The following is a 24,242-nucleotide window of genomic DNA, read 5'->3' on the forward strand; positions in this document are numbered from 1 at the left end:
AGTGAGTACAAGCAAGCAGAATCTAAGTATAAAGCAGGGATTTCCAATCTGGGGGTCCACGGACCCCTTGCATAATGGTATTGGTCCGTCATATAAAAAAGGGTTGGGAACCCTTGGTTTAAAATGTATCTAAATCTCTTCATTTTTTTTCTGTATGTTTATTGTGTATTGCATTATACTGCTGCCACAAAGTTAACAAATTTCACGACATAGGCAGTTGATATTAAATCTGACTTTGATTCAAGGCTGCTCATAAAACAGTTGAAGCTTAACTGTGTTGGCCCACAATCCTAACAGTCTTGGCATGAGCTTCTCTGGAGAGTCTGGCTTTGAGGAGACAGGTCAAAGAACTGCTGGAGTAGTTGAGAGCGGGGAATTCTTGTTAGAGATTGATGGCAAGTGTGTGGTGGGTAGAGACCTGGAATGATGCCCATCTCCAGTGCCACTTATACAAATGGTACTGGTGTCTCCGAGTAGCCCTCTGCTCAGCTGAGAGTAAGTGGTGGCTGGCGAAGACAGCTGGTTTAGGGGGGTAAGTGATCGTTTTGTCGGTTTAGAGTTTGTTCTCGTGTGGCTGTGTGCAGGATTATGATCAGTGGGCCGTCTTTACCAGTTAGGGAGAGGGCATCATTAGATCTTAGTCCCAAGATTAGAAACTGGCTTAGCTCACCAATTGCTCCAAGAATTGAGAATTTACAGAGGTGACATGACTCAAAATGTCAAGTGAGAAATCTGGTGGGGTCTTTACTATTTAATATGTACACTGGCTTGTCATTTGACTGAAATCACAAAAAAAAAGATGTATCAAAGCTGCTTTGACAATGGAATGAGTACCAATTAATAAAGAGCCCCCCAGCCAAACCCATCTTCATCCTGGGGTCCATATATTCTTTAAGTATGATGAGGGTCTCAGTTTCCTCTGACTGTCATCTCTGTAATCCTGCTCCCTCTTGTACTTGTGACCCCTAATGTGGGATATTCTGTCTTCTCTTGCCTATGCTTCCCAAAATTTTACATAACTTTCTCAGGTCTCCCGAGCCTCGCCTCCACCTCACGAAAAAAAGCCCACACTATCCGATCTGTCTCTCTTCTCCCCCCCCCCCCCCCCCACACAAATGATGTTCTCTTCACCACAGCAAACATGACTACACTCAATTCCACATACCTCTTCCATTCCTCGGGCAGTCAGTTCCCAACCCTCTGGGTGGAAAGCAGATTTACTCACCTCTGCTCTGTCCTTAAAAATTATTGGTCCTTGCTTTTTGTCCCCATCTACAGTGGGGAAATGTGTCCCTTCCATTAGATTGGACCCCACATAATACTCTACTCCAGTTAAATTACCCCCTTGCTCCTTCTACTGCCAAAAACAATCCTGCCTTTCTAGCCTTTCCTTGGAGATGTTTTTTTCCCATTCCTGCAACTCTCTTGTAAAATCCTACTGTACCCTGTGTTGGCGCATGGCCTAGCGGGCAAAGCATCAGACTAGTAACCTGAAGGTCACTGGTTCGAGCCTCAGCTGAGGCAGCATGTTTGTGTCCTTGAGCAAGGCACTTAACAACACATTGCTCTGCGACATCACCGGTGCCAAGCTGCTTGGGTCCTAGTGCCCATCCCTTGGACAACATCGGTGGCGTGGAGAGGGGAAGGCCTGCAGCTTGGGCAACTGCCGGTCTCCCATACAACCCTGCCCTGGCCTGCGCCCTGGAAACTCCAGGCGCAGATCCATGGTCTCTCGAGACCGACGGATGCCACCACCACCTTGTGTCCAGTGCAACAGCATTATTCCTGTGACATGTGACCAGAAAGTTGTAGTTAACAATCCAGAGTCTGAAATATTCATCCAATACACATTCCCTACCTCAAAGGTTCATTTATTATCCAGGTGTGTATGCAGCAGACAACACAGATTCATCTTCTTCAGACTGCCACGAAACGAAGAAAACCACAGAAGGCATATAAAAGAAAGACTTCAATATCACCCCACCCCTACATCCAAATCTTGCAAACCTCCAACCCCCTCCCTTGCACGAGAAAGCTAGCAAGTTGTTCAACACAGAAAGCAGCGGGAAGAACATCAAACCCCAACGCCCTCCCTCACACAAAAAAAGACTAACTGATCACTCGGCGTGGAAAACGGCAACAGGGACAGCAGATCCCAAACCCCCAACCTGTCAGTCAGCAATGAGAAAGAATGGGCAAAAACACAGAGTGCAAAAAAAAAAAGACTTGGAACTGAAAGAGTGGAGTATGAACTACAGCTGACAGTCCAATCCATAAAGCACAGAATTCCAGTGACATCCCCGGACAGCATCGAGGAGAGCAACCACTCGAACATTAGTCCTTCTGTGATCCGTCACACACGATGGAACAGCACAGACCACCTCGCAGTACCATTGACGAACAAATGTGCCTTAAGTTGTATATGGTAGCATTATTGGCAATAAATATATTTTGACTTTAGCATGTTCAGGAATGAAATTTCCTGTGATATAGCTGCTTCAGTCTCTATGTGACTCCTGACCCACATTGTAGAAAAGCTGTAATTGATATGTTTGCTTCACGTGATGCTAGCAAGCTTATCCCTGCTGAAATCTTGAAGTAATCTCAGAATTCCTCAAGTACTGATTTAGTTATTCGGTTGATACTTTTCCTGAGTCAGTGGTGTTCTCTGCATTTCCCCTTCTCTTATCGTTCCTTTTGATTCCTTTCCAGGCTAAGTTTTTCTGTGTTTAACTCTGGCTTTGTGTTAGGAACAGAGGGGATGTGCCTGCAGGGATACTGGACGAACTAGGTGGAGAATAAGGTCATAAAAACACAAAATGCTGGCAGAACTCAGCAGGCCAGACAGCATCTATGGGAGGAGGTAGTGACGACGTTTTGGGCCGAAACCCTTCATCAGGGGTGTTTTTATTTATTTCCAGCATCTGCAGATTCACTCGTGTGGCCGGAGAATAATGTCAATACGGATTCATTGGGCTGTGTTCTAAGACCCACTGTTGCTCCGTTGCCTCTACAATACTCTCTGTCCTAGTTCAAACCAGGCCATCACTTTTAAGGGTAAATATGGGAGGGAGAAGGGTAAATATAAGAGGGGCAATAAATGTTGGTGTGATCTGGAACACCAACATCCAGTTAGTGAATACAGAAGAAAGATGGGCACCCTTCGGACCATTGACCTTCTCTTGACCTTTATCATCACCAGTTAGCATCATCTTAATATAACATGGAGCATTACAGCAGAGTACAGGCCCTTCGGCCCACAATGTTGTGCCAACCTATTAACCTACTCTAAGATCAATCTAACCCTTCCCTCCCACAAAGTTCTCTGTTTTTTTTCTATCATCCACGTGCCTATCTAAGAGTTTCTTAAATGTCTTTAATGTATTTGCCTCTACCACCATGCCTGCCATCACTCTTAGTGAAAAAATTTTTTAAACTCTCATAAAACAATATACAGCACAAGAACATGCCATTTGACCCTCAATGTTGTGCTGAATCAGCTAAAAAGTAAATCAAAAACTAATCCCACCTACCTACAAAATGTCCTCATCCCTCCATCTTCCTCATATTCATGTGCCTATCCAAACTTGCCTTAAAAGCCTCTAATGTATTTGCCTCTACCACCGTATCAGGCAGTGCATTCCAGGCATCCACCATTCTGAGTAAAAAATCTTACTCCTCGCATCCCCCTTGAACCTACCCCCTCTTACCTACAAAGCATGCCCTCTGGTATTAGACAATTCTACCCTGGGTAACAGATACGCTCTGTCTCCTCTGTCTGTGTCTCTGATAATCTTATAAGCATCTATCAGATCTCCACTCGGCCTCCGGCACTCCAGAGAAAACAACCCAAGTTTGTCCAGCCTCTCATGATAGCACACGCCCTCTAAACCAGGCGGCATCCTGGTAAACCTCTTGAGCGCCCTCTCCAAAGCCTTAACATCCTTCCTAACCAGGAGCTTTCCCCTGACATCCACTCTGTACTTCAACCAACTCCGCTCCCCTCACCCCTAGTGGGCGGCAATCCCAGCCAGCATGTTCCGTCTCTTGTGTCACCTTTAAATTACACAAGCTGAGGCAGGGCTCTGAAAAGCAATCTGATCCTTGCTCTTTCAATATTAATGCCAAGGGCTTTGTGTCCTGTAACAGGATCCCACGAGCTCGAGGTAAAGAGGCATGAGGAACTAGCGGAATTAATTTTCTGTGGCGCTGACCTTTGCTCTGGGCTGATTGATTTCATTTGGAAACTAGATTACCTTTATGAAGTAACCCTTTTGTAAAGGTGGTTTCTCTGCTGCTCGGACACGTGCTTTTAAACTATTTTTGTCTTCCCCTCGATGAATTTTCTTCCATTTGCATGCGCACACTTTTCATTTTTAAAATTTATTTTATTTAAAGATACAGCACGGTAACAGGCCCTCCCGGCCCAATGAGCCCAGGACACCCAATCACACCCATGTGACCAATTAACCCACTAACCCCTACATCTTTGTACTGTAGGAGGAAACCAGAGCACCTGGAGGAAACCCACGCAGTCATGGGGAGAAAGTGCAAACTGCTTACAGACAGTTCTGTGGGCAAAAATGGTGCTAATGAGAGAGATCAGAGGAGAATGGTCAGGCTGATTCAAGCTGACAGGAAGGTGACAGTAATTCAAATAGCCACACATTGCAACAGTGGTGTGCGGAAGAGCATCTCTGAATGAAAAACACGCCAGAACTTGAGGAAGTGGATGGGCAACAGAAGACCGTAAACATACACTGGCCACGTTATTAGGTTCGGGAGGTACCTAATAAAGTGTTGGCTGGGTGTATGTGATTGGTCATGGTTTGGTGTAAGATTGTGGTATTTTTATACAACATTGTGTTTCATGTAAATTATATTTTTTGATTGTCCCTCACAGGACTACTTCGGGAGCTGCTCAGAAGTAGCCATCAAAGACAATGTTGTGGTTGTGTATGAGGTGCTTGAGGAGATGTTGGACAATGGATTTCCACTGGCGACAGAATCTAACATCTTGAAGGAGCTGATCAGGCCTCCCACAATTCTCCGCACTGTGGTGAACACCATCACTGGTACGTATTGTAACTGCAGTTCAACACCGATGCTCTCCCTGTTATGTTAAGTGTCCTCAGCCTGCTTGAGATTCTATCTACAGCTGGGTTAGGCAGCCATTTGATCTCTGAACATGCTACAATGCTTGTCAATTGCTGAGAGAGCAACTAGCTAATCTTAGCTAATTAGCTCTCAAATAATTAATTATTCCTCCAAACCTCTTTAACTATTTCTCCTTGAAGCTATTTTATTTTTATTTGGAGGTACAGAACAATAGCCAGCCCTTCTGGCCAAATGACAAATTAACCTACTAACCTGTACATCTTAGGAATGTGAGAGCACCAGGAGTCAGAATCAGGTTTAATATCACCGGCATATGTTGTGAAACTTCTTGTCTTTGTGGCAGCAGTACAATGCAATACATAATAACAGAGGAAAAGACTCTGAATTACATCATATGTATATATATTTTAGTTAAATAAATGGTGCAAGCATAGAAATTTTAAAAAAAAATAGTGAGGTAGTGTTCGTGGGTTCAATGTCAATTTAGATATCAGATGGCAGAGGGGAAGAAGTTGTTCCTGAATCGTTGAGTGTGTGCCTTCAGACTCCTGTACCTCCTTCCTCATGGTAGTAATGAGACGAGGGCATGTCCTGGTGATGGGGGTCCTTAATGATGGACACTGCCTTTTTGAGCCCTCACACATTGAAGATGTCCTGGATACTACGGACGCTAGTGCCCGTGATGGAGATTACAACTCTCTGCAGCTTGATTCAATCCTGTTCAGTAGCACCCCCACCCCCACCCCCATACCAGGTGGTGAGGTAGACAGTTTAAAATCTCCACAGTACATCTGTAGAAATTTGCGAATGTCGTTCGCGACATACCAAACCTCCTCAAACTCCTCATGAAATATAGCTGCTGTTGTGCGGCCTTTGTGACTGCATTGATATGTTGGGTCCAGGTTAAATCCTCAGAGATATTGACACCCAAGAACTTGAAATTGCTCGCTCTCTCCATTTCTGATTCCTCCTGTTCCTTCGTCTTGCCCTTTCTGAAGAATCTACAAGCAACTTAGATAGATAGATAGATAGATACTTTATTCATCCCCATGGGGAAATTCAACTTTTTTTCCAATGTCCCATACACTTGTTGTAGCAAAACTAATTACATACAATACTTAACTCAGTAAAAAAATATGATATGCATCTAAATCACCGTCTCAAAAAGCATTAATAATAGCTTTTAAAAAGTTCTTAAGTCCTGGCGGTAGAATTGTAAAGCCTAATGGCATTGGGGAGTATTGACCTCTTCATCCTGTCTGATCCAACTTGCAGCCAGCCTTGGAACTGAACCCCGGTCACTCGTGCTGTGATAGTGTTACACTGACCGCCAAGCTACTTTGCCACCCCCTGCATCTTGTCTTATCCCCTCTGCCTTGCTTCCCTGCTCTGCACTCAAGATACTTTGCCTTCTCTGCGCACCAGTTTATTTTTAACCTCCTGTGAGCTATATTTTACTGCGTTTGAAGCTACAGTGATTCCCTGAGTTTTCCACAGCCCACACCTGGGATCCACCACTGCCAGGCTGGGTAACAGTTTCTTCCCTCGGGCTGTTTGACTTATTACCACCCCTGTCTGATTGCCCCCACCCCCAACTCACAGACACACTCATCCGGTACTCGTCACTTCACATCTTTTATTGCTGTTGGTTCACATAGTTATATGATGGCTTGTTTTATAATATTAGTAACATTTACTGTCTTACATGAGTCTCGCACTTTAAAGCAGCCTTCAGGCCATGCCACTCAGGGAGTTGTGTTAATATTGTTTTGTGACCGTCTACGCTGGATTGTAACTCTATCTCCTTTGTGTGACTATATGTTACAGTGTTTTGAACCTTTGCCCCCAGAGGAATGATATTTCAGAGATTCAAAGTACATTTATTATCAGGGTATGTGTGCAGTATACAACCCCGGGATTCGCCTTCCCGCAGACGGCCACGAAACAAAGGAACACCATGCAACCCGTTAAAAGAAAATCATCAAACATCCAACGCACGAAAGAAAAGAACAAATCGCGCAAATGGCCACAAAATGAGTGAAAAACACAGGCTATTAAACATCAAGCCACAGAGTCACAGAGACAGTCCAGGAATGTTCAGTTCAGTTCAATTTAGCGTTGTATCGTTCACTGACTGCAGGCCGCAGAACCAATCCGCCCCGATCAAAATCATACAAAATAGGTACAGTATTAAAAAGACGAGTAACTAGAAGCACATCATAACATGAACTACAGAGTCCAACCACAAACCGTGTCGATTAAACCTTGCCCATGACCCTGGCACCAGCCATTGAGCTAAATGAAACATCGTTGCTCTGGGGCCAAGTTGAACATGTGTTTGGTTGAATGACAATAAACTTGAACTTGAATATAACTAGGGGGTTACTGTAACTTTCTGAAATATTGCCCATGTAGCTAGTGATATCAGCCATCCCTGTAAATGCAGGCGAATAGTAAAATGCATTTGATGTTGCAGTGTTCACTGAGCTTGGCAAATAGCTTGCGGATGTTTCATCAGCAATTGAGGAGACGTCCTCAGTGTGTTACTCTCCGGGAGTGTTCACGTTAATATAACCCCTCCCCATTTGCTTGCCTCAGTCCTGATTGGCTACCCCTTCACTTGACCTTTGAATTCTATTGGCTCGTGTTCCTTTGGCTCGTAGGTGTTCATAGATGGTGTTTGTTTCAACATGTTTATTTACGGAGTTGTCAGAAGAGACCATGCTGCTTTTAAAAAAAAAAAAATTTAAAAAAAATTATTCTCATGTGTGCTTCGTGTTTGCCTTCACCAGAACCTCCAGAGTCTCCCAGTTAGAGTGGTGTCCTTGGTCTTCATGTAACGAGATCAGCGACAGAAAAATGAGTTATTCAGGCGTAATCTGCGTGGCTATACTGAGATTGCGAATGTGTCTTGTTTTTGACCAGTGGACCTCTTTTAGCAGCTTGTAAATTAAATTGAACTTAGCAATTTGCCAGCAGTCCAAAAGCCAGACAAGATCTTTGTCAATGAGGCCAGTGTTGCCTCTGAGCTCTGGCTCATGACAATCTGGTGGTGTAAAGTTAATGCTTGAAGCGGCCAGCTCCACATTGCAGTTGTTTGGTTCAGCTGCAGCTTAAAGCCTCTGTTGTGTCTCGTCTGCTGTACTTTCAGTCAGGAAAACCTCTGCCAGTCCATTGGCTTCCAGGGGCAGGTCTCCAGTTGGCTTCATCTTGTGTAGTTCTTCAGCATTTCCTAGAAATGAATCGGGTCAGCGTATCTGTGGAAATTTGTTAACTTTGTGGCAGCAGTACATTGCAATACATAATAACAGGAAAAAATGTGAACTATAGTGTGTGTGTAATAGTTAAATTAAATAAGTAGTGCAAAAATAGAAATTTTAAAAAAGTAATGAGATAGTGTTCATGGTTCAATGTCCATTCAGAAATCAGATGGCAGAGGGGAAGAAGCTGTTCCAGAATCATTCAGTGTGTGCCTTCAGGCTCCTGTACCATCTCCCTGATGCTAACAATGAGAAGAGGGCACGCCCTGGGTGATGGGAGTCCTTAATGATGGATGATGCCTTTTTGAGGATGTCCTGGATACTACGGAGGCTAGTGGCCAGGATGGTGTCGACTAAGTTTACAACTCTCAGCGGCTTGCTTCGATCCTGTGCAGTAGCCCCCCCCTCCCCCCCCATACCAGACGGTGATGCAGCCAGTTAGAATGCTCTCCATGGTACATCTATAGAAATCTGCGGGTGTTTTGGGTGACATACCAAATCTCCTCAAACTCCCAATGAAATATAGCCCCTGTTGTGCCTTTGTATCTGCATTGATGCGCCAGGCCGAGGTATGATCCTCCGAGGTATTGACACCCAGGAGCTTGTTTGTCCTCATTGGAGTTTAGGAGAATGAGAGGTGATGTAAGATCTTAACGTGGTACGGTGTAAATGCTGATGTCAGAATCAGGTTTATTGTCACTGATGTAGCATATGTCATGAAATTTGATTTATCGGGGCACCTGTACATGGGTTCATTGTGCATTCAGAAATCTGATGGTGGGGGGGGGGTGCGCAGAGAAGAATCTATCCTTAGAATCTGTTCTTAAAATCTTCAGGCTGTTCTTCCTCCTCTCTGATGGTAGCAATTAGAACAGGGCACGCTCTTGGTGGTGCGAGTCCTCCATGAAAGCAGCAGCCTTCTGGAGGCATCGCCTTTGGAATGGCGGGGAGGTTAGTGCCACGATGGTTAAGTTTACGACAGCCTGCAGCTTCTTCCGATCCTGTGCAGTGGTGCTTCCATATCGGACAGTGATATAACCAGCTCGTGCTCCGAATTTCAGCTGTAATTACTTTCAGGGAGAGTGAGCTGTTAAGCAGCTTCTATGGATGTAACTCTCTTCATTTGCTGCAGGGCTTGTTGTATGAAGCTGTAATAGAATTGGTAAAATTAATGGGATTGATCTATTCCCCTTAGCAGGAGAGAGTGGGCAGAATGGCCTTTTACTGCACCATATAATTCTCAGATCACAAAATGTAATAAACTATTGCCTCGTCCAAGTAATGTACACTGGAAAAGCTACTGCTCGGCATCAGGATATTCTCCGTTTATAAATGTTTTCCTGGTAACATCTGGCTTCAATCTTTCCCTGCTGTGATTGTAGGCAGTACGAATGTTGGGGACCATCTGCCTACGGGACAGCTCTCTGTGGTGCCTTGGCGACGCACCGGCGTGAGATACGCGAACAATGAGGCCTACTTCGATGTGGTTGAAGAGATCGACGCCATCATTGACAAATCAGGTATGGTTGAGGGGTACTCTCACTGGGGCTGGAGACCAGGCAAGCTCTCTCCGGGGCTGCAGATCCGAAGGACTGGGTGGCTCGGGAAGCAGCACTTTATCACACACTGGCAGTGACTGAGGTGAGGACTTCTGCCACCGAGTGTTCAACCTTCCGTGAAATGCTGGTGCATCCAGGAACATCATGGCTATGTCGCACCACAGCTGACCTCTGGAGTTTGCATGTGCTGCACCGTTTGGTCCCTGCGTTTAAACTACTCCCCTCTCCCATGGGCACCCTGCCTGTTCTCTCCCGTGGGCCTCCCCCGCTGTTCTCTCCCACATGAGGGGTGGGCAGTGTAAACTGTCTGTATAATAGACAATAGGTGCAGGAGTAGGCCATTCAGCCCTTCGAGCCAGCACCACCATTTAATGTCATCATGGCTGATCATCCACAATCAGTACCCCATTCCTGCCTTCTCCCCATATCCCTTGACTCCGCTATCTTTAAGAGCTCTATCTAACTCTTTCTTGAAAGCATCCAGAGAATTGGCCTCCACTGCCTTCTGAGGCAGAGCATTCCATAGATCCACAGCTCTCTGGGTGAAAATGTTTTTCCTCAACTCTGTTCTAAACGGCCTACCCCTTATTCTTAAACTGTGGCCTCTGGTTCTGGACTCCCCCAACATCGGGAACATGTTTCCTGCCTCTAGCTTGTCCAATCCCTTAATAATCTTATATGTAATATATATTATATATAATAATCTGTAGTGTGAGAGTGAGTGGTGGAATTCAAGGGAAGTTCAATGGAACGTGGGGAGAATAAAAATTGGATAGGTGTAGATTTATCGTCAGTGATGGTTGATAGTTAGCTTGGACTCAGTGGGCTGAAGGGCTTGTTTTCTGTCTCAGGCCTGTTTCCTCCCCTTCTCCCCCCCCCCCCCATCTGACACTCATCATTGTGTCCTGGTGGAGAGGCTTGCGAGTTCCTGAAATCCCAAGAGCAATAGTATCTGGAGCTTCCCTGATGGTGAGATCACCCTTGGTGATAAGATCAAAACAAAGCACCGTGTGGTGGCTGCCCAGCATCAGAATCCATTTGTTTAACAAAGTCAGGCACAGGCATACTGCATTAAGGCAATAACTTCTTGGGAGAGCATCATACTCAACTCCAGTAAATGCAATGCTTTGAGCTCTCTGTTACTCTATCGTTTTGTTCTTTTTTTTTTAATCATTTGCAGTTACTACCATCTCATCTATAGTTTTCCCAGCTCAGTAAGCTGAGCCAGTAACCCAGTCTATCGGTCCCACGTGCACTTCCTCGCCTTGGTCACGTTCCAGCCTCGTACCTGGCTGCCGGCTCTCTGTACCTGGCTGAGGCTGGCTGGGACCATCTGCTGATGCTTTCATCGTGTGCCGACTGTTTTACCCACATTCTCCTTCTCCGTGCTGGGGGCGTTAGCCCAGTTATTGTGTTGCTCTGAATATGAGTGCTGTTGGGTGGCTGTGAAGTTGAATCAGGAGGCAGTTGTGTGCAGGACGTCTCCGGTTTGCTGAGGGGTAAAATACAGAGGCCTGTGCTACGCAGATAACGATGTCACAGCTGAACTCTGCCATGGATTCGGAGGTACATAGGGAACACCCAGTCCTGTTGGACAACCTCAGCCTCTCTTGTGATTTCCCCTCCTGCTCTGCCATTTTAGCCCCCTTTCCCAAAGCTGCTTCCAGCCCTCCACCCATTTTCACCTCCTCCAACTATCCACCCACCACTCATCCATTTCAGCACTGGCCCCACCCTACCCTCCCCCACCCGAGAGGAACGAGGCTTGTTTTGCTGTTGTTGTTTTGTTGCTTATTGTGTTCTGCTGGGCATTGTGGGCCTGCTGTGTTGGCGCCAGAATGTGTGGCGACACCTGTGGGCGGCCCCCAGCACATTCTTCAGTTGTGTTGGTTGTTAATACAAGTGGCGCATTTCACTCTCTCTCAATGTACATATGATAACTAATCTTGAACCTTGAGTCATGGTTTTGGTCTTGCCTGGCCCTCACCCCCCCCCCCCCTCCCCTAATGGCTCCTGTTATCACCTTCCTTTTGTAAACAGGTTCCAGCATCAGACTCCCTTTGTGTTCCAGCTCATCACCCTCTGTCTCTGCCTTCTTTCTCCCTCCCCTCAGACGGCTCTAACTGCCTGTTTGACTGCTTCAATCCATCACCCACCTTCCTCTGTAACCCTCCCTCCCCTTGTCTATCGTCCCATCATCCTCTACCCGTCACTCATTGGTCCCAAGTCTTCCCTGCCCCTTCTCTTTATACTGATAGTCTCCCCTCTCCACACTTAGTCTTGATACAGGATTTAGACCCCAAAACATTGACAGTTCTTCCCCCCAACGGTTTCTGCTCGACCAATTGCATTTCTCTAACAGATTGCTTGTGGATCCATTGGATAACCTCCCAGGTTTGATGGGTGTGTATTGTGTGATAAAACCCAAAGGACATATTACCCCTGAGACATTATCACACTGGCTGTTCTTTTGTCTTGTCCTTGAGGAAAGAGGGTGTTGGAATCTACTATTTTTTTTTATAAAGTAATTTTTGTAAGATGAATTAGTGTAAGACTAAAGTTTTAGTTTAATCATTGCACTTTTTAACAAGCTCATGTATTTTTCACAGTATATGATAGTTTTCATCTTTCTCATTGTTCATTGGCTAAGTGTCAGCACATTAACCACATGATGTAATTGTGCAACCATTGATTGGTTCATTCTTGTCTAAGGAATTTCTCTTGGCTTGATTATGAAGGTGATGGGTTTTTTTCAGAGACTCCATCTTTTCTTTATCTTCGCCTTCATCTTTGCTTTTATTGGAATCTCTGCTTTGCCTCTCAGCTCTTCGCTTAGCTTGTTTAGAATCTGAATGTTTGTTTAAGCTTTGAAAGAAACGATCGTTAAGATCCTCGCCATTATTGATCCCCGGAATAACTCTAAGGATTAGAAAAATACTGATGTCCATCCCTTTAGAGCAGAGAGGGAGAGGACTTTCTTTCACTAATGGGTGGTGAATCTATGTAATTCATTGCCACAGATTGTGGTGGAGGCCAAGTCATTTGGTATAGTTAAAGATGAGACTGATAGGTTCTTGATTTGATAAGGGCATCAAAAAATTATGGGAAGAAGACGGGAATGGGGTTGAAAATTTTGTTTAGTTTTATTTGTCACATGTACATCAAAACATAGAGTGAACTGTGTTGTTTGCTTCAAATCAAGCCGGTGAGGATTGTGCTGGGCACCCCACAAGTGTCACCACACTTCCGGCACCAATATAGCATGTCCACAACTCATAATCCTGACCCGTGCATCTTTGGAATGTGGGAGGAAACCAGAGCACCTGGAGGAAATCTACATGGTCGCGGGAGAACATGCAAGCTCCTTATGGACAACAGCGGGAATCGAAGCCCAATCGGGGAGCTGGTGCTGTGAAGTGTTGCGCTAACTGATACACGACCCTGCCATCCTGAGAGGGAAATTAAATTAGCCATGATCAAGTGGCAGAGCAGGCTTGCTGGGGTGAAAGGCCTAATTCTGCTTTTGTGTCTTATGGTCTTAGAAGGAAATAGCTCCCAAAACTTGCCCATTATGCCATTTGACTGTCTGACATCAGCTGTACAAGAAAACCAAGATGATGGACAGGAGAGCTAGAAGCTAGGGTGGGCCATTCTGCCTTTCTAGCCTATCCACTTTTCATACCATGCCTGGTTCACTCCCCTCTCCTGCTGGGTGAATTTTATTCTCGGCCTTGACTATTATCCCCAGCAACCTGCCATCTACAGTCCTCTGAGGTTAAGGATTCCAACACCTAAAAACAAATTCTCATCTTTGCCCTAAATAGCTAATGGACAGCATTTTAGCCCATGGCCGGAGATACTGCATTGTGAGAAAACAGTGTTTCTGCATCTGCCATGAGATATTCTTCTAAACTTCACAGAGCTTGGACTTGAGGTCTCATTGAAGGACAAAATGCTTCATCCCAGTCTTCAATCTTGCATGTGTTCTCTGCATTAAGGAAAGAGTATTGGCTGTTGCTTTGCGAACGAATGGATTCTGTTTTTACAGATGTTCATAAGTCGATTTTGACGGTAACTCAGAAAACATGCAAAAATCACTCCATATGGTAAACACAAGGAGGTAGGGACAACACTCCTCGGATTTATTTATTGATTTTTTTTGTGATACAGTGCAGAATAGGCCCTTTGAGCCATGCCGCCCAGCAATCCCACGATTTAATCCTAGTCTAATCACAGGACAATTTACAATGACCAATTAACCTACCAACCTGTACGTCCTCCGACTGTGGGAGAAAACCAGAGCACCCGGAGGAAACCCTCACGGTCGCTGGGAGACAGTACAAACTCCCTACAGACAGCGGCGGGAATTGAACCTGGGTCGGTGGTACTGGAAAGCAAAGTGCTAACCACTGCACTACCGTGCTGCCCCATTGTAATGAATGGCACGGAAAAAAATGCTAGATTGATAAGAAAGAATAATAACTTAAAATGGAGAGGGCGGACTAGTTCTGTATGTACATCAAACTTTTGAATTTAATAATTTGGGAGCTTGTTAGTATGTAGGGTATGGATATAAGTGGGGTGTTTGTAACCTGTGGATGGTCTGTACCAGCGAGACCAAAACTGCACTCAGTAGTGGACTCATCTTCTCAGGCCCAGAAACTCGGTCTCTCTTGCAATAAAACTGCCAGATCTTGCATGTATTCCATCTGTTTTTCTTCCCCCACACCACTTCCTGCCGGCTTTTCTTCCTCACTCACTCATACCTCCTCCTGACCACCGTGCGTGTAAGCAAGGTGTGGTATTTGCACACTGCATCACAAACCTTGGTCTCCAAAACAGTGAGAGAGACTTGGAAGATCTTTAGTTCCTCCTTAAATGTGTAAGTTGCTCTGCTCACTCCCAAACAGAAGAGATTTAGCAGATCAGAAACAGAGATTGTCTTTTTGAGCTGGAAATCCTAGAGAGTGCTGGAGAAACTCGGCAGGTCAGTGGAGAGGAATAAACAGTCGACGTTCTCAGGCCATGAACCTTCCTCGGGAGTTATGAAATCGTAAGGAAATATCAGGAATTATCCTGATGAAGGGCCTCAATTCAAAATGTTGACTGTTAATTCCTCTCCATAGATTCAGCCCGACCTACCGAGCTCCTCCGGCACTTTGTGTGTGAGGTCCTGCACTGCTGGAAGTTGCAGAGCTCCCACCAACATTTTGGGTACGCTGCTCTGATTGCACCCGCTTGTGCGGAAGGGATCCTGATCTGAGTTGTTGTCTGCCTAGCCCGTCTAGCAGCTCTAACTGTGCTAAAGGTGCTCCTTATTCTCCGCAGGTTCAACGGTATTTGCTGAGATACAGGGCGTTATTGATGCCTGTGTGAAGCTAACTGGAATGCCAGATCTCACCCTCTCATTCATGGTACGTCTTCTTGGTCCACGTACGGGCTGATAAAATATTTCATTCTATTTGTGTCCTGTTTACTCGTGGCTCATGTAGCCTTCCGTCTGCATACTTAATAATTTTATTTCTATTGAACAACTGACCCTTTATTCTTTTCAAATCCTTATTATTATTAGTCAAAATAACAAGAGTACATCGAAGTAGGTAAGACTTACAATGTCTCAAAGGAAAAAAAAACAATGTTTTAAAAATTGAAAAGTATGGTGACACTTAAAAAAAAAAGAAAAAAAAGCCTACTAAAGCAAAGAAAAGAGAGGGGGGAAGAAAACCCATCAGGTGTTCAACCCCAGAGCCATGCGTCATACAGACAGACATACTTTATTGATCCCAAGGGGAAATTGGGTTTCGTTACAGCTGCACCAACCAAGAATAATGAAGAAATATAGCAATATGAAACCATAAATAATCAAATAATAATAAGTTAATCATGCCAAGTGGAAATAAGTCCAGGACCAGCCTATTGGCACAGGGTGTCTGACACTCCGAGGGAGGAGTTGTAAAGTTTGATGGCCACAGGTAGGAATGACTTCCTATGACACTCAGTGTTACATCTCGGTGGAATGAGTCTCTGGCTGAATGTACTCCTGTGCCTAACCAGTACATTATGGAGTGGATGGGAGTCATTGTCCAAAATGGCATGCAACTTGGACAGCATCCTCTTTTCAGACACCACCGTCAGAGAGTCCAGTTCCACCCCCACAACATCACTGGCCTTACAAATGAGTTTGTTGATTCTGTTGGTGTCTGCTACCCTCAGCCTGCTGCCCCAGCACACAACAGTAAACATGATAACACTGGCCACCACAGCCTCATAGAACATCCTCAGCGTTGTCCGGCAGATGTTAAAGGACCTCAGTCTCCTCAGGAAATAAAGACGGCTCTGACCCTTCTTGTAGACAGCCTCAGTGTTCTTTGACCAGTCCAGTTTATTGTCCATTCGTATCCCCAGGTATTTGTAATCCTCCACCATGTCCACACTGACCCCTTGGATGGAAACAGATTTCATACAAAAAGCTTCTGAAGATAAGCATCAAACCACCAGCAAAAAAAAATACCAAAATTTACAATTAGATCGTGGAGGAAATCTATCAATTAACTCAAATGGTAGTAACGAGCAAATGAACCCATCTTTTCTCAAAATCAAACATGGGTTCAAAGGTTCGACTTCTAATTTTCTCCAAACTGACCCTCTATTTTGTGAGCCCTGGTTTTAGATATCTCAGCCAAAGGAAAAACTGCCAAGGCAGCTTCTGTAAGTATTTTACACATTTCAATGAGAGCACTTCTTGTTTTTCGGATGTTTAGAGACTACAGACCCAATATTCTTACAACAACACACACAAAATGCTGGTGGAACACAGCAGGCCAGGCAGCATCTATAGGCAAAAGCACTGTCGACGTTTCGGGCCAAGACCCTTCGTCAGGACTAACTGAAAGGAAAGACTGTAAGAGATTTGAAAGTAGTGGGGGGAGAGGGAAATGCGAAATGATAGGAGAAGACCGGAGGGGGTAAGATGAAGCTAAGAGCTGGAAAGGTGATTGGCGAAAGTGATACAGAGCTGGAGAAGGGAAAGGATCATGGGACGGGAGGCCTCGGGAGAAAGAAAGGGGGGAGAGCAGCAGAGGGAGATGGAGAACAGGCAAACAGCTAAATATGTCAGGGATGGGGTAAGAAGGGGAGGAAGGGCATTAACAAGTTAGAGAAGTCAATGTTCATGCCATCAGGTTGGAGGCTACCCAGCTGGTCCTTTTGAGGTGTGCTTCCACCCTCCATCCCTTCATTTGGTTGAACCTTAATAGCACATTTTAATTTTTTAGAGATTCAGCAGGGTAACAAATCCTTCTGACCAAATGATGCAGTTCTGTCTAATTACACCCATGTGACCAATTAATCAACCAACCCTTGCATCTTTGCAGTATAGGAGATCAGGCCAATATATGATATTCGCAGAATAATGCTTAATATCACACTGACATTTTTTGTTTTGAGATAGTATTGCATTAAAAAAATAATTACAGTAAGACGTGTGTGTGTGTGTTTTTTATTTATTTTGTCAATGTGGAGCCGAGAGAATGTTTGTAAGTCTAGTGGGAACAAAGGATGTTGGGAATGGTGAGGGTGGAGTGCCACGGGAGGAGTGTGGGACAGGTGGCAGAGAAGGAGTGCCAGGGGGCGATTGGGGGGGGGGGGGGTGGAGCGGAAGCAGACACACCCAGCCCTTAGACACAAGGTAAGGACATTTGATTCCACATACAGTTGGTTTATTGATCATTACAGAATGTCTCTCAGGTGCTCCTGAATCAGGTTTATCATCACTCACACATCATGAAATATGCTTTTTTTTTTACTTGCAGCAGCTGTGTGTGTGTGTACATGTACGTACTCGGGAGTCCGAGGTTCAGGTCCCAGTTGTGGCAGCCCATTAGGGGTATTGGGCTGGACCCCTTGTGCTTACACTACATCTGCCCACAAAAACCTCCAGATGAGAGTGACAAGAACAAGAAGAGTCATGCCAGCTCAGATGTTGCCTGGATAAATAAGGTCCACACCAATGGTTGAGGTACCGGGACCATCTGGTGAGAAATTGGTACCAGAACACAGCATAAATGGACGAGACCGGACAACATGGAATTAATGGAATGCTACTTTAACAGCAACCCACAGGAAAGAGGATGCAGCAAGCGCGAAGACTGTTGCCCACAGTCACCGGAAAGCAACTGGTTACCCAACGATCAAACATTGTCAATAGAGGATTGCTGTCACATCTTGAATTGGAAGGCACGTGATCACAATGCGGCACGGCAACATCACCGCAGAACCGAGCCGATCGGGGAACACCAGTTCAAACCCCACCTTCACAGCTCGCAGGTGGCGCAAAGGCAACGGCATCACGTTGTACACGAGAAATGCAAGTTCGACCCTCACCTCGGGGCATATCGACGCTGGCTGCTGCAATCAGCTAAATTGGCGACTGCCTCAATGCACTAGGCTCCCCAGACTCCGTGATAAAATTCCATCAGACAGCCAATGAAGCACTACTCACAATTGTAACCTCCAACATGACTGAGACCAATAACCTAAAATATGCATTGGCGGCAGCTGGGCTATAAAGTGGAAAAACAGCAGAGAGTACTGTTATAGGCCCCTCGGAGATAATGATTGGAAGCCAAGTTGAGAACCACAAGGGTGGAAGTCAGCAGATTAACTGAGCTGCAGACAGTGGAAAGACCACGGACTCATCTCGGCTGCTGAGGAAGCATAGAGATAGGTCCATATTCGAAGCCCTGGGAACTGCCAGGGAACAGTTGACGGCTCTGGCTACCGGCCTACAAAGTACACTAAAGATGCAGAGGCCAAGTGAATAAACGCACTCTTCTTCCAAGAACCAGGAAAAGTATTTGCACGGTTCCAGAGCAAAAACATGCCAGTCCCTGAACCGAACAGCAACAGAGGAGTACTGGAAGAGTATATGGGAGAAGGAAGCATCACATAGCACCGGTGCCCGGTGGCTGAAAGACCCATAAGCAAGCCTGTACAATCTCCCAGAGGAAGAACCAGTCAGCATCACAGCAGGAGGTGTCCAGCAACAGGCAGCAAGTATGAAGAATTCGACACCACCAGGGCCTGACTTGATCCACGCCTATTGGATGAAGAAACTAATAGCATTACATACACATACAAAGCACTGGGGTTTATGTGTGTTGCTCACATTTCCAGCATCTGCCGACTTTCTGAGCATTACGTACACGGTTGGCAGCTCACATAAACCAGCTGCTTGAAGCAGGCCCCCACCCTGACTGACTAACTCCAGGAGGGACAATGCTCATAATGAAGGCACCTCACAAAGGAGCAACACCATCAGACTGCCGGCCTATAAAATGCCTGTCAACAACATGGAAGCTCCTATCAGGCACCATAGCCACCAAGCTGAAGGACCATGTGTGTAAATCCTTGACCCCTGCTCGGGGGGGAGCTGGTAATGGAACCAAGCACCAAGTACTGCTAGACAAAGCAGTCCTGCGAGACTCCAAGACCAGGCAGACCAACCTAAGCACAGCCTGGATCGACTACCAGATTCAGTGCCCCGCACGTCAATCCTGGAAGGCCTGTGTCTGTACAAGGTCAACCAGACACTGGAGACCTTCATCAAAAACTCAATAGGCCGTTGGAGGACAGTGCTAGAAGTTAACTCTAAGCCAATAGCACAAATGGCCATCAGATGTGGTATATACCAGGGTGATGCACTCTGTTCTGCATAGGCTTGAAAATCCTTCAACCAGATCATCTCAGAGAGTGGAGTGACCATCAGCCACCTCCTGTACATGGACGACATCAGGCTGTATGCCAGAGATGAAAGAGACTTTGACTCTCTAATCCAGCTGACAAGGGTGTACAGTAGAGACATCGAGAAGTCATTTGGACTGGAAAAGTGCAGCTGGGTGGTAGTGAAAAGAGACAAACTCATCAAGGCTGAAGGAGTTGAGTTACCTGAAGGCCTCATACCCGATACACAGGACAGCTGCAAATACCCGGGGATCCTGCAGGCGCACGGAAGCCATAATGTGGGCACAAGGAAGACTGCAACATCCAAGTACCTCCAGAGAGTGAGACAGGTCCTAAAGAGCCAGCTGAATGGGAAGAACAAAATCAGTGCCATCAACACATTTACCCTACCAGACATCAGATACCCAGCCGTAATAGTGTGCTGGCCAAGGAGCAAACTGGAAGCCGCTGACATCAAGACCCGGAAGCTACTAACAATACATGGAGGATTCCATCCAAAATCCAACGTCAAGCAACTGTACACCCACCAGAATAAAGGAGGATGGGGACTTGGAAGTGTCAAGGCCAGAGTCCTGAAAGAAATGTGAACCATCCATGCGTATCTCAGGAAGATGGCCCCTAAGGACGACCTGCTAGGAGAATACCTCAGCCAGCAGGCAGGGGATGTGGAGGTGGAATTGTATGACGCAGAACCACAAGCCACTGCACGGGATGTACCATCACCTGATATCAGAGGCGGCTGACCTAAGAAAGTCCTGCCAATGGCTGGAAATGGCAGGGCTGCGAGACAGTATAGAGGCGCTGCTCATGGCTGCACGAGAACAGGCACTAAGCACAAGCAACAGAAGCTGGAGTTTGTCACATCAGACAAGATCCAAGGTGCAGGCAGAGGCAGCATACACTAAACGGCACAAAGGAACATCTGCGCTGAGTATGGATTGGACACTCCCAAGTTCGAATGGGAAACACCCAAAAACTTAGTGGAAAATGACAGAGCTAAGATCCTGTGGGACTTCCAAATACAGATCGATAAGCAGGTACTGGCCAACCAACCAGACATGGTAATACTGGACAAGGATCAGAAGAAAGCAACAGTATTAGATGTGGCAATCCCGAATGACAGTGACATCAGGAAGAAAGAATATGAGAAGCTGGAGAAATACCAGGGCTTGAAAGAGCAGATAGAAAGGATGTGGAAGGTTAAAGCCAGAGTAATCCCGATGGTGATAGGAGCCCTTGGGGCTGTGACACCTGGACTGGGAGAGTGGCTCCAACAAATCCCAGGAACGATATCTGAGATCTCGGTCCAGAAGAGCGCAATACTAGGAACAGTAAGGATCCTGCACTGAACCCTCAGCTCCCAGGCCTCTGGTAGAGGACCCAAGATTGAGGGGAAAATACACATACACACCGGGGGGAGAGAGAGAAAAAGTGTGTTTTTTTTAACTAATTAGTGCAGAAATGGTGTAGTGTTCATGGGTTGGTTCATTGTCCATTCAGTAATCTGATGGCAAAGGGGAAAAAGCTGTTCCTAAACCTATTGTCTAGATGTGGTCTCACTAAGGTCTTACCTACATCATTGCAGTATGATTTTTTTTCTTGAATTGAAATCCTTTCATTGTGGTCCACATACTGTTGGCCTTTCTAGTTGGTCGTTTTACCTACCCATTAACTGTAAGTATTTTTACTAAGGCACCTCAATACCTCTAGACACCAGCTTTCTAATCTCCCATCATTTTTGAAAATACTTGTCTTTAATTTTTCCTACCAAAGCAGATACCTTCATACATTTCCACATTACATTCTATCTGCCATTTCCTTGCTCGTTCACTTAAAGTTCAAAGTAAATTGATTATCAAACTATGTACATCCAATGGTGACTTTACAGGAGTGGAACCTCAGAATCAGAATCAGGTTTATTATCTCAGGCAAGTGTCGTGAAATTTGTTAACTTAGCAGCAGATCAATGCAATACATAAGAGAGAAAAAGGAAAACATAAAATAATAAGTAAATCAATTACAGTATATGTATATTTAATAGATTAAAAATCATGCAAAAAACAGAAATAATTAAAAAAGTGAGGTCGTGTTCGCAGGTTCAATGCCCATTTAGAAATCGGATGGCAGAGGGGAAGAAGCTGTTCCTGAATCGCTGAGTGTGTGCCTTCAGGCTTCTGTACCTCCTATCTGATGGTAACAGTGAGAAAAGGGCATGCCCTGGGTGCTGGAGATCCTTAATAATGGACACTGCCTTTCTGAGACACCGCTCCTTGAAGATGTCCTGGGTACTTTGTAGGCTAGTACCCAAGATGGAGCAGGCTAAACCTGGTGTGGTCTTCTGCTGCTGTTACCTATCCGCTTAAAGTTTCAACATGTGCATTCGGAGAGGCTCTTCTGCACACCACTGTTGTAAAGCGTGGTTATTTCAGTTACTATCGCCTTCTTGTCAGCCTGAACCAGTCTGACCATTCTCCTCTGATCTCTTTCATTAATTAGGCGTTTTTGCCCGCAGAACTGCCACTCACTGGATTTTTTTTTGTTTGTTTTTTGCGCCATTCTCTGTAAATTCTAGAGACTATTGCTATGAAAATGCCACCAGATCAGCAGTTTCTGAGATATTCAAACCACAACATCTGGCACCAGTAATCGTTCCACAGCCAAAGACACCTAGATCACATTTCTTCCCCATTCTTATGTTTAGTCTAAACAACAACTGAACCTCTTGACCATGTCTGCATACTTTAGTGCATTGAATTGTTTTGATATTTACTTGGGCGATCAGGTAGAACTAATAAAGTGGCATATATATCACCATATTACTCCCCGATATTCGTGTTTGCAGGCATTCACAGTAGAACAAAGAAATACAATAGAATCAATGAACAGCTAAATAGAATTAAAGAAAAATTAAATTCAATCAATGGAAATGTGTATATCCTCTTGAATTCTCTTTGCCTCCTTACAACACAAAAGCTATCCAATATTATCAGCACACTTGGATATATTATAATTGGTCCCTTCACCCATGGGTGAGATGCAGTGGATTCCAACAATGAGTGTTGACCTCTTGTGGATGGAAGTAGTGGTGTACATAAGATTCTGATTGGACCTTTGCATTTGGTTACAATTTCAGAATCCTCGGCTATTGGACGACGTCAGTTTCCACCCCTGCGTCCGTTTCAAGAGGTGGGAGTCGGAGCGAATCCTTTCTTTCATACCGCCAGATGGGAATTTCCGGCTCCTGTCCTACCACGTCAGTTCCCAGAAGTAAGTGGCATGTGGCTGGCGTGGAGGGGTAGAAGAACCAAGATTGGTGCTCCTGTGCAACCTTCCCTTGCAGCTGTGGACTCCCATGTTACTCCTGGACCGAGTTTGGAAATTCACCTGTGGGTAATCTCAAAATCGCAACAGAAACTGGAGAAAGCCATTTGGCTGCTCTTGCCTGCTTTGCTGTTTGTTAGATCTTCTCTCTCAGTAGGAAGGACACTGTAGCATTGTGGCTAGCGTAACACTGTTACATTGCCAGCAACCAGGGTTCAATTCCACCACTGTCTGGTAAGGTGTTTCTATATTCTTCCTATGGCCTTGAGGGTTTCCTCCGGGTGCTCTGGTTTCCTCCCACATTCCAAAGACATTAGAGGTTGGTGGGTTAATTAGTCACATGGGTGAAAGTGGGCAGTGTGGTTTGTAAATCTGGAAGGGCCTGCTACTGTGCTTTATCTCTAAATAATCTCAACCTCATTTGTACTGGAGAGCTTGCAGGGAGATTTGATAGGTTACTATCTGGGATGGGTGACCCTACTAAGAGCCAACGGGTAGAGGCCAGACTAAGAGTGGTCCGCCGGTCCTCCTGGCTCGGGGGTTCAGCTCAGGGCTGACAACCCTGACAGCTAAAATTAAATTGCGAGGAAGCAGCAATGAAGAATCCTTCTGCATCCAAGTCTCCACCAGGGACTTGCATAACTGACAGTAGAGGAAGCTGCTGACATGTTGGAGGAAGCCCTGAGCACCACCAGAGATGAAAGGCCTTCATTACTGCCCTAAAGACCAGCGGCCAGTAAACCAGTCAGTCACCAGAATATCAAAATCTGGAACATATTTAGGAAATTTATATTTGGGTTGACTTATCCCCTACCCATCTCTCTGTGTAAAATATCTGCTGAGCTTATCTCTCGTGTTGGCTCATTTGACTTTTGACATCTCCCCTTGATATTATTTATTTTTTATGATGTGATTCAAATTTAGAAATGAAGTTATTCAGATTAGAGATGCTGAGTTCTAACGTGTTGAATCCACTAAGAACAAGTCAGAAAACTCCCGCACTGTAAATTATTGAACAAACCGAAGGCACTTTCTATATTGTGGAAGTTGTGCTGGGGTTGGACAGAAATAGATGCAAGTTTCCGCAATCTGCAGTAACCTTGGCAGTAAAGATCTGCGGCTGACTGCCCCCTGTTGGTCAGTCTTGCTGGTTTGGTAGTCACCATACAGGTAATGGTCACCTGACTATGGACAAGCCCGTACGCATGATCAGGTGTTTTGGAGACTGACGGGTTGGGATGGG

At 45.3% G+C, this 24,242-nt stretch overlaps 1 protein-coding gene across 1 annotated transcript in view; it reads left to right on the plus strand.

Moving 5' to 3' along the window:
• Positions 1-24,242, plus strand: part of LOC140735126 (AP-3 complex subunit mu-2) — a 48,905-nt gene that overhangs the window by 12,285 nt on the left and 12,378 nt on the right. The window contains exons 2-5 of the mRNA XM_073059922.1: positions 4,904-5,075; positions 9,761-9,898; positions 15,266-15,351; positions 22,812-22,945. Coding sequence (XP_072916023.1) covers positions 4,904-5,075; positions 9,761-9,898; positions 15,266-15,351; positions 22,812-22,945 — 530 coding nt within the window. The remainder of the gene's footprint in view (positions 1-4,903; positions 5,076-9,760; positions 9,899-15,265; positions 15,352-22,811; positions 22,946-24,242) is intronic.

The sequence above is a fragment of the Hemitrygon akajei genome, chromosome 1 (assembly GCF_048418815.1).
Source record: "Hemitrygon akajei chromosome 1, sHemAka1.3, whole genome shotgun sequence".
Lineage (NCBI taxonomy): Eukaryota > Metazoa > Chordata > Chondrichthyes > Myliobatiformes > Dasyatidae > Hemitrygon > Hemitrygon akajei.